The 14,136-nt window shown below is 49.9% G+C and overlaps 5 protein-coding genes across 5 annotated transcripts; 2 read left to right on the forward strand and 3 right to left on the reverse strand.

The window, feature by feature from the left end:
* Positions 1-628: 628 nt before the first annotated feature.
* Positions 629-1,231, forward strand: TRUGW13939_01493 (uncharacterized protein; the record flags this gene model as incomplete). The annotated part of the gene is made up of 1 exon (XM_035484693.1): positions 629-1,231. One exon carries the CDS (start codon positions 629-631, stop codon positions 1,229-1,231), a length of 603 nt encoding a protein of 200 aa, XP_035340586.1.
* A 1,089-nt stretch (positions 1,232-2,320) lies between these two features.
* On the reverse strand, positions 2,321-3,139 carry TRUGW13939_01494 (uncharacterized protein; the record flags this gene model as incomplete). Its single annotated transcript, XM_035484694.1, has 2 exons — positions 2,321-2,582; positions 2,643-3,139. The coding sequence occupies 2 exons, from the start codon at positions 3,137-3,139 to the stop codon at positions 2,321-2,323; spliced, it is 759 nt and encodes a 252-aa protein (XP_035340587.1).
* A 2,082-nt stretch (positions 3,140-5,221) lies between these two features.
* On the reverse strand, positions 5,222-7,175 carry TRUGW13939_01495 (uncharacterized protein; the record flags this gene model as incomplete). The annotated part of the gene is made up of 3 exons (XM_035484695.1): positions 5,222-5,282; positions 5,332-6,854; positions 6,921-7,175. 3 exons carry the CDS (start codon positions 7,173-7,175, stop codon positions 5,222-5,224), a joined length of 1,839 nt encoding a protein of 612 aa, XP_035340588.1.
* A 948-nt stretch (positions 7,176-8,123) lies between these two features.
* Positions 8,124-10,818, forward strand: TRUGW13939_01496 (uncharacterized protein; the record flags this gene model as incomplete). Its single annotated transcript, XM_035484696.1, has 9 exons — positions 8,124-8,369; positions 8,424-8,466; positions 8,527-8,753; positions 8,839-8,990; positions 9,254-9,441; positions 9,513-9,580; positions 9,645-9,654; positions 9,721-9,807; positions 9,881-10,818. 9 exons carry the CDS (start codon positions 8,124-8,126, stop codon positions 10,816-10,818), a joined length of 1,959 nt encoding a protein of 652 aa, XP_035340589.1.
* A 162-nt stretch (positions 10,819-10,980) lies between these two features.
* Positions 10,981-14,087, reverse strand: TRUGW13939_01497 (uncharacterized protein; the record flags this gene model as incomplete). Its single annotated transcript, XM_035484697.1, has 10 exons — positions 10,981-11,565; positions 11,629-11,902; positions 11,981-12,269; positions 12,326-12,344; positions 12,396-12,622; positions 12,824-13,148; positions 13,201-13,597; positions 13,648-13,820; positions 13,870-13,976; positions 14,030-14,087. The coding sequence occupies 10 exons, from the start codon at positions 14,085-14,087 to the stop codon at positions 10,981-10,983; spliced, it is 2,454 nt and encodes an 817-aa protein (XP_035340590.1).
* Positions 14,088-14,136: the final 49 nt, after the last annotated feature.

A 14,136-nucleotide genomic window follows, 5' to 3' on the forward strand; every position in this document is an offset into this window, starting at 1 on the left:
TAGTTTGTCTATTTGATAGTATTACCAAATCCGACATGGAGCTGCTTGCCTATTTTTCCAATTATATTTCATACTCACACAACCAAGTCATATCTGACAAACAGAGCCGCCGCCCCCTGACCGTTTCACAAGTACCAATATTCATAGAGTGCACTCCAACTTGACTCATATATCCTTTGGGATATCCTAATTCGGAAGCGGTTGCCGAATCGGGAAACATAAAAGCGATGATTGTCTATGAAACGGAGCGGAAATTCAATGTTTCAATAATGCAGTAAAGACTTAGACAAATAAACGAAAAAAACACGTCACAAACAAGGATGATAATATAATAGACTGCAAATAAAGCAAAACACATTGATTAATTGTTAAGAACAAATGTTATATTTCATTATAAGAGACGAAAGAACCAGGGTAAAAATATCAATTATTGTTCATACCCTTGTTCAATGTTGGAAAACACCGAAGATGATAATTGATTCTTGGGATAACTTCAAGTATATATATTTCTAGCTAGTCATACTCGCATTGAGGTTTTTTTTTTCCTGCTACAGGACAAGGTCTCAACATTTGAACGTTGGTCATGATATTAAAAGTTAGGGATACTAAGGCTGCTGAAATCAACAAAATGTCCGCAATGTCTCGCCAAGAGGCGATGCAAAAGTTGGCGGCTTTCAAACAGCTGCATAGCTCGAAAATTGACAATGTTCTCACGAATCGGACTTTGTACTTTCGTTTTGAACCAGGAGTTGACACAATAATTGGATCAACTGGATTTGAGGGATGTTTTGGTGTGGTTATAGTCAGCGCGCGAGGGTGCGTTGTTGCGCATATGACTCCAACAGGGAATAGTGTAAACAACGCCAAAGCCAAAATCGAGAGTTATTACAACTCGTACCCGGCAATTCTCGATGATGAAAAGGCATACATTTATGCTCAAGTCAACTACTTTTCGGGTCCGAATCAAGGTAATGTGATGTACCCTGAATTGTACGGACAGCTATTTGCGCATCTCAAGTCCTTGCATAGCGATGGCGCTGCTCCAACGTTGGTCAAGTACGTTGACCCGCAAGACGTCTGTCACGATCCGAAAGGTAACCCGCTTCCGGGCTTCAATTCTGACAATGCTGAGTACGCTAGTCTTGTGGTCAAATCTGGTGCAGACCAGAACTCTGCGCCCATTGTTCAATTTATCACGACTGACATGCAGTATCATGCTGTTCGTGTGTGAGTGGATCTTCATACTGAATTTTTGGGGCAAGGTTTAAATAATAATAATAATAATAATAATATTTTATTCAACTATGGATTCTTCTATCTCGACTATATCGAAAAGTAAAGAGATGTTTGATGTAAGTAGCCAGCCTCTATTCGCTGGATGTATTTTGCTCTCACCCTTCAAGTGTAGCCTACGACCGGGTAGTACACGTGTCGGACCAAAGGCAAACTGTTGACTTGACTACATTTAAAAAATAATAATTACACATGATTAAACAAATCGCTGATGTCATGCAGCTGAAAAATAAAAAAAAAAGACGGAGTTGGCCGATGCGATAAGATAAGCCAAGCCGCCGCTCCCCGCATTTCGGATGTAAACACAATAATATAACATCATAATTATTTTTTTTGACAATTGCAATGGTACATAGATAACGAGGCGGAGCTGAAATAGTGAGGCCGATAAGCCGGGCCGGTCGGCTTGTAGCCCCATGTGCCGAGAGTTTTACAAAATGCCTTGACACGTATAAATAAATAACATGCAGTAATAACAAAAATAAGCTTCTCTCGGTGAGCAAGCTGTCCACCCAAGAGGCTGGGGTAGCCCGGGAATCACATGCCGGGGGAAGACCATTGACACGAACCGAGCAGAGCCTCACTTTGAACGAGCTCACCGATGATAAAAAGTAGAAACCGCAAGCGAGGTGGTTGGGTACTGCTACTGGATGCTGCAAATGTTGACAAATATTCATTGATTATTATTCCAGATAGCTCGTAAATCTGTAATCCTCATGATACATCGGCATATGTGGTACAGGAAAATGATAAAACAAGAACCAATACATAGACCGCCCCAATCTTGAATGTAGATAGCCACCTAAAAAGACACCCAAGAGGAAGAGACCGGAATGGAAGAAAAATAAAACAAAACATGAAGAATGCGGCTGTGTTCTGTTCCTCCTACAGCGTATCATCAGACATGGCGTGAAGATGGAAAAAAAAAAAAAAAACACTAATTGACACGATAGGGTATATGATTAAAACGCCTCCCATGAAATGGACTAGTCGTCAAGTCGTTAGGCATGCATAGAATGCCATGCGACTAGTCGCACTTCCGGCGCTTAACCACCCGCTTCGTCCCGGCGGTGAAGGCACGCTTGGGTATGTCCCAATTGTGAAGCGAGCGTAGATGCTCGGTCAGGTGGTCCTGTCTAGGAAACCCCGAATTTCCCTTGCGCCCGCAGTCTGGGACTGGACAGTCAATGTGGTTTGGATTGTGCACGCTAGTTTTGTGGCGCTTCACGTCAGCGGGGCGGGTAAAGCTACTATTGCACTGAGGGCAAATGTAGCTTCGACCACGGCGCCTGGCAAAACAATGGGGTTAGCTCATGCGTGCACAGCAGACACGACCAGGGGGGACACACTTTGTAGGTGAAGTAGCCGCAGGAGGTGGCATTTGGCGAGGCGGCTGGAGCGGACTCGGTGACGGCAGCGCGTGCGTGACGGGCACAGGAGACGAGGCGAACGAAATTGGGCTTGCCATAGGGACGCCCGTTACCGCCAGTCCGGCGGGAGCCACCATCGAAAAGTCTCCCTCAAACGACTGGTAGGGGGATGCCGAGAAGGAAACATTGTTTGTCAAAGCGGGCGATGGGTAGGATGGCGAGAGGCAGTAGTCTGGGGTGTAGTCCGGGGTGTAGGCTGGGGTGTAGGCTGGGGTGTAGCCGCCTGGACTGTAGGCATTCGATGGGTACAGCTCAAAGTCCGGCTGCTGCTGGACTGGCGCTACAAGGAACTGCGGCTGGTTCGATCTGAGGGAAGACGGGTTCTCGAGCCCATCGACAAAGTCGTAACGAACGAAATAGACCTGTTGCAAGACGAGTGAGCAGTGCAGTATCAGTGGGATTGGGAGAGCTACCATTGTGAGTGATCCTGACCGAGAGAGAGAGAGAGAAGAGGAAGGAGTAAGAATGAGAGAAAGGAGTAAGATGGAGAGAAACAAGTAAGATGAGGGGAGAGTAAGGTAAGATAAGCAAAAGATGAAGAAGAATGAGCGAGATTAGGAGAAGAGGAAGAAGAAGAGTAAGAGAGGAAGAGAAGAAGAGAGAGAGAGGAGAGAGAGAGGAAGAGGAGGGCGGGTTATAAAAGCAGGCGAGGGAGGAGCGCCGAGGGCATTGATGACGGCAGCAGCAGCCGATAAACAGTGTGCTGATAGAACGGCCGTCGAAGGGCGCTAGAAGGTAGTGGGGCGCGTAGAGCGGGCTGGCTATTGGTGGGAACTCGCTAAGCGCTGAGCAACAGGCAGCTCACCGGAGCCCCACTCCCGGCCAGCCAACCAACCACCGGCGCGCATTGGCACGCAGCCCCGCCCGGATCGACGAATCCCGAGCCGCCTCCGCCGGTTCGGCCAACACCCCGCTGACGTAATCAAGCGTGATTGGCTGGCCAGCCTTCCCCCGGGTTCCCCCAACTGTCGCCGACCGCGTCGCTTGCACTCTTATTGTCTTTTCATTGTGTATTGGGTATTCGCGTGCGTTTGCACGCTTTTTGTGCCCAATACCCCTTCCGCCACAACGGCCACCGAATGCAGTGTAGGGGGTGTAATCGGGTAATCGTCATGCAAATGAGCCGTCCCTGATGCACACACCACACACGGACGCAGCTTAAACACATCGGAAAAAAATCACGCAGTCCGAGCTTCAACGCAGCCTCATCTTGTCCCGATTTGGACTAAGGCTTCCCCGTTATTGACACGACACGGGCGGCAGTATGTATGTAGTAGTAGTATGGTACGTAGTAACTATGGTAGTGGTAGCAGACTAGCAGCAGCAGTAGCACAAGTATTTCCGCGGCCGCGGTTTGAACCATACAAAGTACAATTATTCAGTCTTGGCACGGCATCAGTTGAGGCGCCAAGTGGACCAGCGTCGATCCCCCGATCGTGACGATAATGTCAGAACTGAAAGGATCACCGGGCCACAATGGGATGATTACACCTTATTGTTGACCGACGACAACACAACGACATTTACGCGTATGCCATTGGGCCAAATAGACAAACAAACAACCAGCCACCTCAATTTCTGGGTCAAACTGAAAAAAAAAAAAAAAAAAAAAAATTATATTGCGTGCCTGAGCCTGTTCTAGCGCGTGCTTCTGGAAGTCTCAGCTGATGCGGCCCGATTATGGTAAACTCTCCAATAATACGTCACCCGGAAAACCATGCAAACGTAATCAATAATCAAAGAAAGCGGGAGTGATTCTGAACTAGTACGTGATATACAGAGTAGTCGTAGATGATGGTAGAGAAAAAAAGAAAAAGAAAAAAAATCCCGCAGCGGCTACATAGCATGAGGCTTTTTATCTACCATCCCGTACTTAACTAACCCAAGTTCCCTTCAAAGTGAGGCGGGCTCAGCCATCAAGAAAACGACACAACCAAAAACAAGCAAATGGCCTGAGGCACTTTCTGCTAGCCCGCTTGGCAGAGCCGCGACGACTGCGACGACTGCGACGTCTGTCGGCAGAACCGTGCCGAATAGCGCACTGCTTGTAGCGCCATTGGCTGGAGTTGTGTAGAAGAGTTGGCGAGTGTCATCGTCAGCACGAATCAGCCTCGTGCCTGGCTCTCGACCAGACATACATACGTCGTTTATGCCGCACTCTGGCCTAGCCGCTTCCCGACGATTGTCGCGAGGTCAGCTGATGCTCGCTCGGCTCGTGACTGCCAAGAAAGACACGGCGCGATCGGGACGTCTCACTACGGTGACGTCATCATCCTGAAGCCATGCTACGAGTCTACGTGGTAAGAAACCAGTCTCGCTTTCATCTCTCCATTCACTCGGACATGCTTCTAGCTTTACAACCATTACACTAGCAGATGCACCGGCCCATCCCATCCGAATGTTTTAGAAGAAACGAAAAAAAAAAAAAAAAAATACTAATAGCACACGTGAATCCAATATCATACTGACACACTCTCGCATGTCCAATGCAACGTAGTTCAAAGATCGTCCTCTAGGTACTTGTAGATAAACTTGAAGTCTGCTTTTCGACGGTTCATCCTAGAAGATAATTAGAATTGCGTCAAGTGAAATATCCAGCCAAACTTACCATGTGCTTTCGTAGTCAAAAAACCGATACGTCCCTTGCTCGTACTCTTCTGTGATCGTCTTGGGCTCTTCGTGTCGCTGGAACCACGTTTGGAATTGCTTGTGGAACCGCCAGCTCTGGTTCTTGAGCGACTTGGCCGCCAGGTACTGCCGGTACGTCCCTTGTTGGTAGTAGAAGATGTAGAAGAGCGTGTCCGTGTCTATCCGCCCCGTGTCGAACAATCGCGGATCATCAAAGATCGGGAGCGGTTCTTGTGGGTAATACAGCGGCGTGTTGAACGGCGTCTGTGGCTTGTAATGTCGCGGCTTTTCGGCGTCACCGGGCTCTGGACACGAGTTGAGAGAAGCCGCAAGCAGTCTTTGCACCGACGCCGATGACACGCCTGCTTCTCCTCGACTCTTGGTTACTTCAAACGATTGAATCAAGTCTTGGAGCCCTGGTGGGAGGTGGTAGATCGATTCCTGTGATGAATCCTCCTCTTCTTTATTGGCACTACTAGATCCGTTTGTTGCCTGCGTTGCTTTCGAACCACCGCCCACTTCTGCTGCCTTCTCCACAGCCGGTGTTGACGGAGCCGGGGTTGATGATGATGCGGCTTTGCTGGCAGCGTGCGAGAGCGCCGGCGATCCCATACGCAGTGGTCTTTCCGTCGGCTCTGGTGTTGAGAGTATCCGCGACGCTAGCTGGACAGAGGTCACACTGGGAGACGCCGTTGAGCCGGCTTTGGACACCGGGAGTGCCGCTGTCGATGCCGGACTGGCGCCCGGTGGAGGAGGCAAAGGAGCTATCCCGACACCGCGATCGCTTGCTGCTGCAGCTGCCGCTGCCGATGCGTATTTCAGCGTCTCACCTGGTGCGCGTGCTGGCGGTGGAGCGGGCTTCATGGGATTCGAAGTGGCCGATGTCGTTGTGGTCGGGTGCAAGGCTGCAAGAACCGGGAGAGGCGATTTCTGGGTCGATGGGCGTCGTGTCGTGGTCAGGTCAACCTTCGATTTGGGTCGTGGTTCGGAGTCGTCGTCTTGCACCGACAGTGCATCCTGTGACGATACTCGGTCGTTGTCACCGCCAAATTGGCCCTCCTCGTCTCCAATGACCAAATCATCGTAGAGCGTCTCGTCCTCGCCCGAGTAGTCGATGTTGTGCCCGTCTTCCACGTAGTATTTGATGCTGTCCTTCAATTCAGTAACCTGCGATACTTCGACCATGCCATTTTGGAGCGACCGAAGCAGCATTTCCAGCTTGTTGACGTGCCACTTATGCCGCTCCGAGATGTGCGTGATGTCGGCTAGCCGATTGGCCTTGACTTGATCCTTCTTGCCCTTCTTCACCGATGCCGAAATCGTCTCTTCCTCGGCCTCCATCGCCTCGATCCTTTGCTGCAGCTCGTCAACCATGGTGGACAGAAAGTCGCAAGCGTCGACTTTTTCCTTGTCCTTGGGGTCTAATCGGGCGTTCGAGAGGCCCTCTTTCGAGTATGCCTTTGTCTTCATCTCCTTTTCCACGGCTTTGAACTGTTCCATACACTATTATTTTTCAGTAACCGGTTAGCGCTTCTGTCTCGTTTCAACTAGGGCCTATAGGCATCGTACTGTTTCAATGGCTTTTCTTTGCTCAAGCAACGGCGTCTTGTCCTTGACTTCATTGCCGGCGGCCCACGATTTGATCTGATCTCGAAAGCGCTGCAGCTTCTTGATCTCCCGCTTCAGGTTCTCCTCGAGCTTGTCGCGCTGGGCGGTATTCGTCGTGGTCCTGATCTTCTCGTAGATGCCTTCAAAGCTCGCAATGCCCTCGGCGACCTTTTTGAAGGTCTTTTCGATCTCTTGCTGCGTCTTGCGCGATGTCATTGTGCCGGCATGCGATCATGAACACCGACTCGACTGGGTGAGAGTTTTTGAGAGGGGGGAGAGGTTCAAGGAGGGGGGCGGGAGTGTTGAGAGTATCGTATGCGATGTGTCTCCTTGTAGTCGCAGGTATGGGGTCAGGCAATGGGCGTTTTTTGCTGTGTTGCTGGGGTCGGCTGGCGACTTTGGGCTGCTTGGTGAGGTTGTGCTGTCGCTGTCGCTGTCTGCTGGCCGAGCATGCCAGGGTGGGGCTGAGCCGGCATCCAGGCCAATCGCATGTCGCGCTTTCGTCCGACCTGGATATGCGGTGGCAACAAAGCAGGAATAATATCGTGTAAAATATGTTTTTAAGAAAAGGTTACCAGGCTTTTATGTGCTTTGTCTAGTCGAGTTTACTGGTGAATCGGCGGGCGTCGGTGGATGGGCTTATTCGCGAGTGGGCCATGCTGGAAAACCACCGTCTTGATATGCTCAAACAAACAATAGACAGAATCAGCCAATGGAAAAATTATATAATAATCTTAATGAGCGTAATTATACCTACTCTCAGTTAATATTTCCCAAAGAGCCTCTTGAAATCCAGACAAATGGTGGCGTCGACCGCCAATAATATCGCAGCGCCGCCGATAATAATAATGGCCCTACCGCATTAATAGTGAATAGTACTTGCCTCGACCTTCGTTCCTCTTCCTTGTCTTCTTCTTCATCCTATTCTTCCATCTACACTCAAAATCCAAGTCGCATCGCATTGTTACAGTCTCTACTGCTTGCGATGAATTGGCCCTCTGTTTGATCGTGACTACTGCTGGCTGTTAATAGCCGCGAATCTGTTGCCACCCACCTGGTTTGTATTTACGACGATCAGCCAACCACCTACTCTGCGCCCTGAACAATGACCGCTGACCCTTTTTTTTCTCTATCGCATAGGGATTTATCGTTGCATACGGTATAATGAAGGGTAAATCCTCCCCAAATCCTCCCAATACAGCCAGGTTTCTCACCCTCCTCTTAGCGGTCCTGCAACGCGTCAAGTCGGCCTCGGTCACCGTCGATAACCAGCTCATCTCCTCCATCGGTCGCGGAATCCTGGTGTTTGCCGGCGTGGGCAAAGAGGATACGGAAAAGGATGTCGATTCGATGGCTGCAAAAGTTTTAAAGGCCAGATTGTGGCCCGATGAGACGAATACGAACAGCGCTGTGAGTTGCGTGTGACCGTCCATGTCGTGCAACATTTAGCTAATATGTGTTTAGTGGAAAAGGAATGTTCAGGATATTGAAGGAGAAGTCCTATGTGGTGCGCAATATGTTTTTTTGAAAAAAAAAAATTGAAAAATAAGGCGACTGACTCGACTAGTTTCACAATTCACACTCTACGGACACATCAAAAAAGGCAACAAACCCGATTTCCACAACGCCGCCGACGCCGAGACAGCTCGACGTCTCTACGACCGATTCGTCGCCAAAGTCCAAGACCTGTACAAAGCCGAGCGGGTCAAAAACGGCGTCTTCCAGGCGATGATGGAAGTCGAGCTGAAGAACGACGGACCGGTGGGTGTTGATTACCGCAGTGCGGATGGAGCGGTAGGAATTACTCTTGCGCTCGTCTTCCGAGTCTCGTCGGTTTCTTCCCCGTGGAATAGAGTTGGATGGCTGACAAGAGAGACAGGTTACGATTGAGATTTGCACGGATCTTCCCAAGTCGGAAAAGTCGGAGAGCAAGGACAAGGACAAGGACAAGGGAAACAAAGGAAAACAAGCCCAGCCCAAGACAGAGGTCGACGCAGAAGGACGAAGGCTGATCGAGTTTACGCTTCCCAAGTCGCTTTTAGAATGATCTTTTACAGTGATTTGGGGTAAACTGCGAGACTGGATATCTGGCTGTATAGTAACGATGATGATACCAATTGATATAGATGTACATACCTAATAAAACGCACCATATTTTATCCTCTCGTCCATAACAGACATATAGAAATACACACACGTAGATTAGCTTATTAGACATACATACAATAATAATATATATACAATTAATACAAGATAGATCAGAGTAGAGACCAGGCTAGCCCGATCCGGCCTAGGACGAGGGGTACCGCGAGCTGCTGCATTCTGCGGGGCTTCACGGCCAAAGAGAGCGCATGGAAGCTTCCTGAAAGCCAGTTGAGCCCTTTTCTTCGTCTTCTCCTCACTACTCAAGTGTTGTCTCTCATTACTCTCTCGGCCTCACTCACCTCACTCTACTTGACAACCCTCACAATGGCTAACAAAGGTATGTCTTTTTCTTTTATTACTTTTTTCCTCGGCGGAAACTAATGTAATGATTAACTGACGATCCAAAAGGCCGGTCGCGCGTGTACCTCGATATCGAGATTGGAGGTAGGAAAGAGGGAAGGCTTTCCCTTGAACTGGTATGCTTTTATAACCTCATGCATTTGTCAACGACTTTGGATTACTGACGTGCTGTTTTACTAGTTCAACGATGGTAAGAGCTTGCTCGCCGGTTGCAAAAAAAAGGAAAGAATAGACACAGACCTGACAGGATAAATAGTTGTCCCCAAGACGGCCGAAAACTTTCGTGCACTGTGCACGGGCGATAAAGGTGTAGGAAAACAGGGCAAACTTTTGAGCTTCAAGGGTGCGTTGCTTTGCTATTTTGGTTGAGGACCAAAAAGGTGATAAGCTGCTAACTTGACATAAACGCTCACCAGGCTCTATTTTCCACCGCGTTATCAAACAATTCATGATCCAGGGAGGTGACTTTACTGCCTTCAACGGAACCGGCGGTGAATCCATCTATGGCGAGAAATTCGAGGACGAGAACTTTGACCTCAAGCACGACCGCCCGTTCCTTTTGTCCATGGCCAACTCGGGGCCGGCCACCAACGGCAGTCAGTTCTTCATCACCACTGTCGAGACGCCGCATCTCGACGGCAAACACGTCGTGTTCGGCCAGGTCATCAACGGGAAGAGCTTGGCTCGCAAGATCGAGAACCTGCCCACCCAGGCCGACAAACCCCAAAGTGATGTGGTCATCGCCGACTGCGGCGAATTGACGGGCGAGGACTATGACAACGCCGATAAAAAGGTCCTCGACGTCACTGGCGATGCGTTTGAGGACTACCCGGCCGACTACGACGGCGAGTTGACCGCGTCTCTGGTTTATGAGATCGCATCGAAGCTCAAGGATCTCGGAAACACAGCCTTCAAGAGCGGCAACACGTATCTGGGGCTGGAAAAATACCAAAAGGCGCTCCGATACCTCAACGAGTTCCCGCATGCTGATGACAACGACCCCAAGGAGCTCGACGGCCAGCTCAAGGCTCTTCGATTCACCCTGCACTCCAACTCTGCTCTGCTCGCAAACAAAAACAAACGCTTCAAGGACGGCAAAACCTGGGCTGGATACGCCCTGGAAACCGCGGATGCGGCCAAGGCAAAGGACGCTGACCGCGCCAAAGCCTACTATCGCCGCGCCGTCGCGGAAGTCGGGGTCAAGGAGGAGGACGATGCTCTCAAAGACCTGGAAGCAGCGCTCAAGCTTGCGCCTAATGATGCCGGTATCAACAGCGAGTTGGCCCGGGTGAAGAAGATCATTTCGGACGCTGAGAAGAAGGAAAAGGCAGCCATGAAGAAGTTTTTCTCGTGATTTGTTTGCATTCTCTCTCTCTTTTTTGTTTCAGTACTAGCATTGCTATATCAACTTCATACGGTTCACTTTGATCAAACAAGACCGAAAAATCGACCTTGATACTACTATTCAAGCTCATGCGTACAAACTATACTTGTCTACCAGTAATGAAAAAGCTAACTACTTCTTATCACTCGTAAACGCACAAGCCCCCATATCCAGCTTCTCCGGCTTTACCTCTGGCCTCATATCAAAATCAAAGATATCCATTGGCAGCCCTAGCGTCGTACACGCATTCGGAATGTCCACAATGCCAGCAATATGGCCCTGCACGGGTGCCCCACTGAGCAGTAGATAGCTCTGGTAATCGCTATACCCGTAGCGACGCAGATACTCGATTGCGCGCAGACACGTTTGGCGGTATGCCACGGTGGCATCCATAAAGTGCTGTTTCCCGTGCTCGTCGACGGAGAACCCTTCAAAAGTGAGGTATCGACTGGGGCCGTAGTGTGGTTCTACAGGTCCTGGCAGGTAGATGGGTGACTGTGTGCCCATTTGGGCCATGCCGTCCTTGAGAACGCTGAATTTGATGGTGATTATACCCGCCATTTCAATCGCGCCGCAGAAGGAGATTTCGCCATCGCCTTCGGAGAAGTGTAAGTCGCCAACGGAGAATTTGGCCCCGGGCACGTGGACGGGCAAGTATACTTTGGAGCCGCGCGAGAGGTTTTTGATATCGCAGTTGCCACCGTGTTCGGGGCGGCCCTTTTTTCCCCCCCGTTAACTTAGACATACACGACCAAAAAGAAGGAGCAAGAAAATACTTACAGGGATTGTCCGCGCACCCTCGCTCGCAATCTTGGTCTTCAAGTCCTTGTTCGCAGCGCCGGCATGCGCGTTCATCGGCTCCGGCGGCTTTGCGACGTCGCGAGCAAGCGTGTTGGCCGCGATGAGCTCGCCCTCGCGGCGATTCCACTCGGCGAGGACTGCTGCAGACGGGGCATTGCCCAGGATACCTGGATGAATGAGGCCGGGGAAGCGGACGTGAGGGATGTGGCGGGACGAGCAGAAGATGCCTTCAAAGTCCCAGATGGCTTTTGCTCTACAAAAAAAAAAGTATTAGCCGGGTTATTTGTTAGGTTTTTTTCTTCTTTTTTTTTCTGAAAGAAAAGAGGCTTACGGCTCAGGATACAAATCATCGAGAAACCCGCCGCCGTTCTTCTTGTCAAATACCCCCGTGAATCCCCATGGCTGGTCCTGGAACGGCTGCACGTCCTGAATCTCCACGATCAGAATATCGCCGGGCTCGGCGGTCTCGATGTGGAACGGCCCCGACAGATAGTGGATTTTGGTCAGGTCGACGTCTCTGATGTCGTCTGCAGAGTCGTTGTTGCCAATCTGGCCGCCGGTCCAGTCGAAGCACTCGATCTTGACGACTTCGCCGTTGGCAATGGTGCCGACGCTAGGGACTAGTGATAGTTTAGTAGAAGTGGAAACAATACATGAAGGGGTCGCGGGACTGTACTGTCTGGATGCCACCGGTTCTGAGATGACCATGTCAGCTTGAGTTAAGACAGAGCTAGAGATATGCCTACATGAAACCCTTCTTGCTCCGAGACAGGCTTGTCAAAGTCACACTTGACGGCTGTGCGGATTCCCTTGACGCCCATGATGTAGATAGCTGACCTTGGAGGAGGCTGGTAATTTTGAAGGGAATTATTCCAACAGGACAAGTAGTTGGAGAAAAGAACGCGCTTTATAAGGTTGCACTCTATCCCCTCACCTCGCTGGATGGTCCTTCCTAATCCGGCAATATCCTTATCTACCCCGCATAACTCTATCGAGCTTAGTCATTTTAATTTATCTTAGACTTCAAAGCAATGCTGTTGTTTGACAAGTCATATTTAGCTCCCCTACACTCCGATCTCATTCTCAAGCTACTGAATTTTATGCTTGAATCAAGCTGTGCCAGCCGATCATGTAAACTTCTTCCCTGGAGCCGGCCGCAACTCTGCGTTGGAACCCCCGGTGTTCATGCCATTGGGGTTCGTGTTGTGCTTGTCCAGCTTGTCGAGAGACAGCTGCAAAAAGTCGTGTTTGTTCTTCCAGGCCACTTGGCTCTGCGCAAACCCTTCGCTCTGCTCAGGCGCTGGCGGAGGGTCGGTGATCTTGGTGACGAGATAGGCCGTTGATGCCTGCGCAATTCCGTACATGAGGACGCCGATGAAAGGCGTTTTCAGGACGACAGTAAAAGCAAATGCAAACCCAAACAAGACGCCCTCGCGATCGAGAAACCATTTTCGCTTTTGGTCTTTGTCAAACTGGACGCGAGAAAAGTACGGATCCAGCTGGTGGAGACTAATTAGCATCGATAGAGAGAATCATGAAGAATAAGCTTACTAGTTCACGCATCAGACTTCGTGATGCAAAATATGTATGCAAAAATAGCGTAATGTATCGCTTTGGCAGAATAATGCCTGACCCGAATATCACGCCAGCAGGAACTGTTCCAATGGACTTCCTCACGGTGTAGAAACTGGCCGCGGGCATCACGAATCGTCCGACCACCGGCAGCAGTGACAAGGCGTAAATGCCCAGCCACATGCCAACCTTGCGAGCGTACCGCCGAGCAAAAGCAAACAGGGCTTCTTTGGTTGACCTTTTCGATTTCGAGGACCCGTGTTTCGCCGAATATTTCACCATGTTTGGGTAATACATCTCCCGCAGAGTCTGTGGATTTTCTCTCTCGTGCTTCTCAACATAAGTCGTGTCAACCCATTCTAGGGACATCATGAATCTTCCAGAATTAGTACGAGGTATAAATTTTTGACCGGGGAGCTGCCGTACATATCATCCAGAGTGGGTGTCATATATCGCATAAGGGTCATCAGTAGGAATGGCACCTGAAGAATTGAGTTGGATAAGAAGTTTAAGCCTCCGATGAGCTCATCGTCCCAGGAAGCCCGGTCCAAGTCGCTGACCCATGATGCCATCCAAACCAGCAGTTTAATGGCGATGATCTGCACTTGTCAGCTAGACAACTGACCTCAATATATCAAATAAACGCACCGGAATCTGAATTATCAGCTGAATGACAATTCCTCCAACAATAGCAAGAGCTGCTTGGCGAAAGTGCTCATGCTTAAACAACCGAGGGTTTCGGAGGGCCCGGACAGCTACGTATTAGGCATCAGTATAGGGCTGACGATCAAGGGCAAAGTCGACTCACTGCCCACGACTGTAAGCTGGGCGCCCCGCAAAATGGCATTGGGCTCGAAGCTGGACATTTTGGGGGGAAGAACAAACAGCAAAGAACGAACGACGTGAGTGAGCGAG

Source organism: Talaromyces rugulosus, chromosome I (assembly GCF_013368755.1).
Source record: "Talaromyces rugulosus chromosome I, complete sequence".
NCBI lineage: Eukaryota > Fungi > Ascomycota > Eurotiomycetes > Eurotiales > Trichocomaceae > Talaromyces > Talaromyces rugulosus.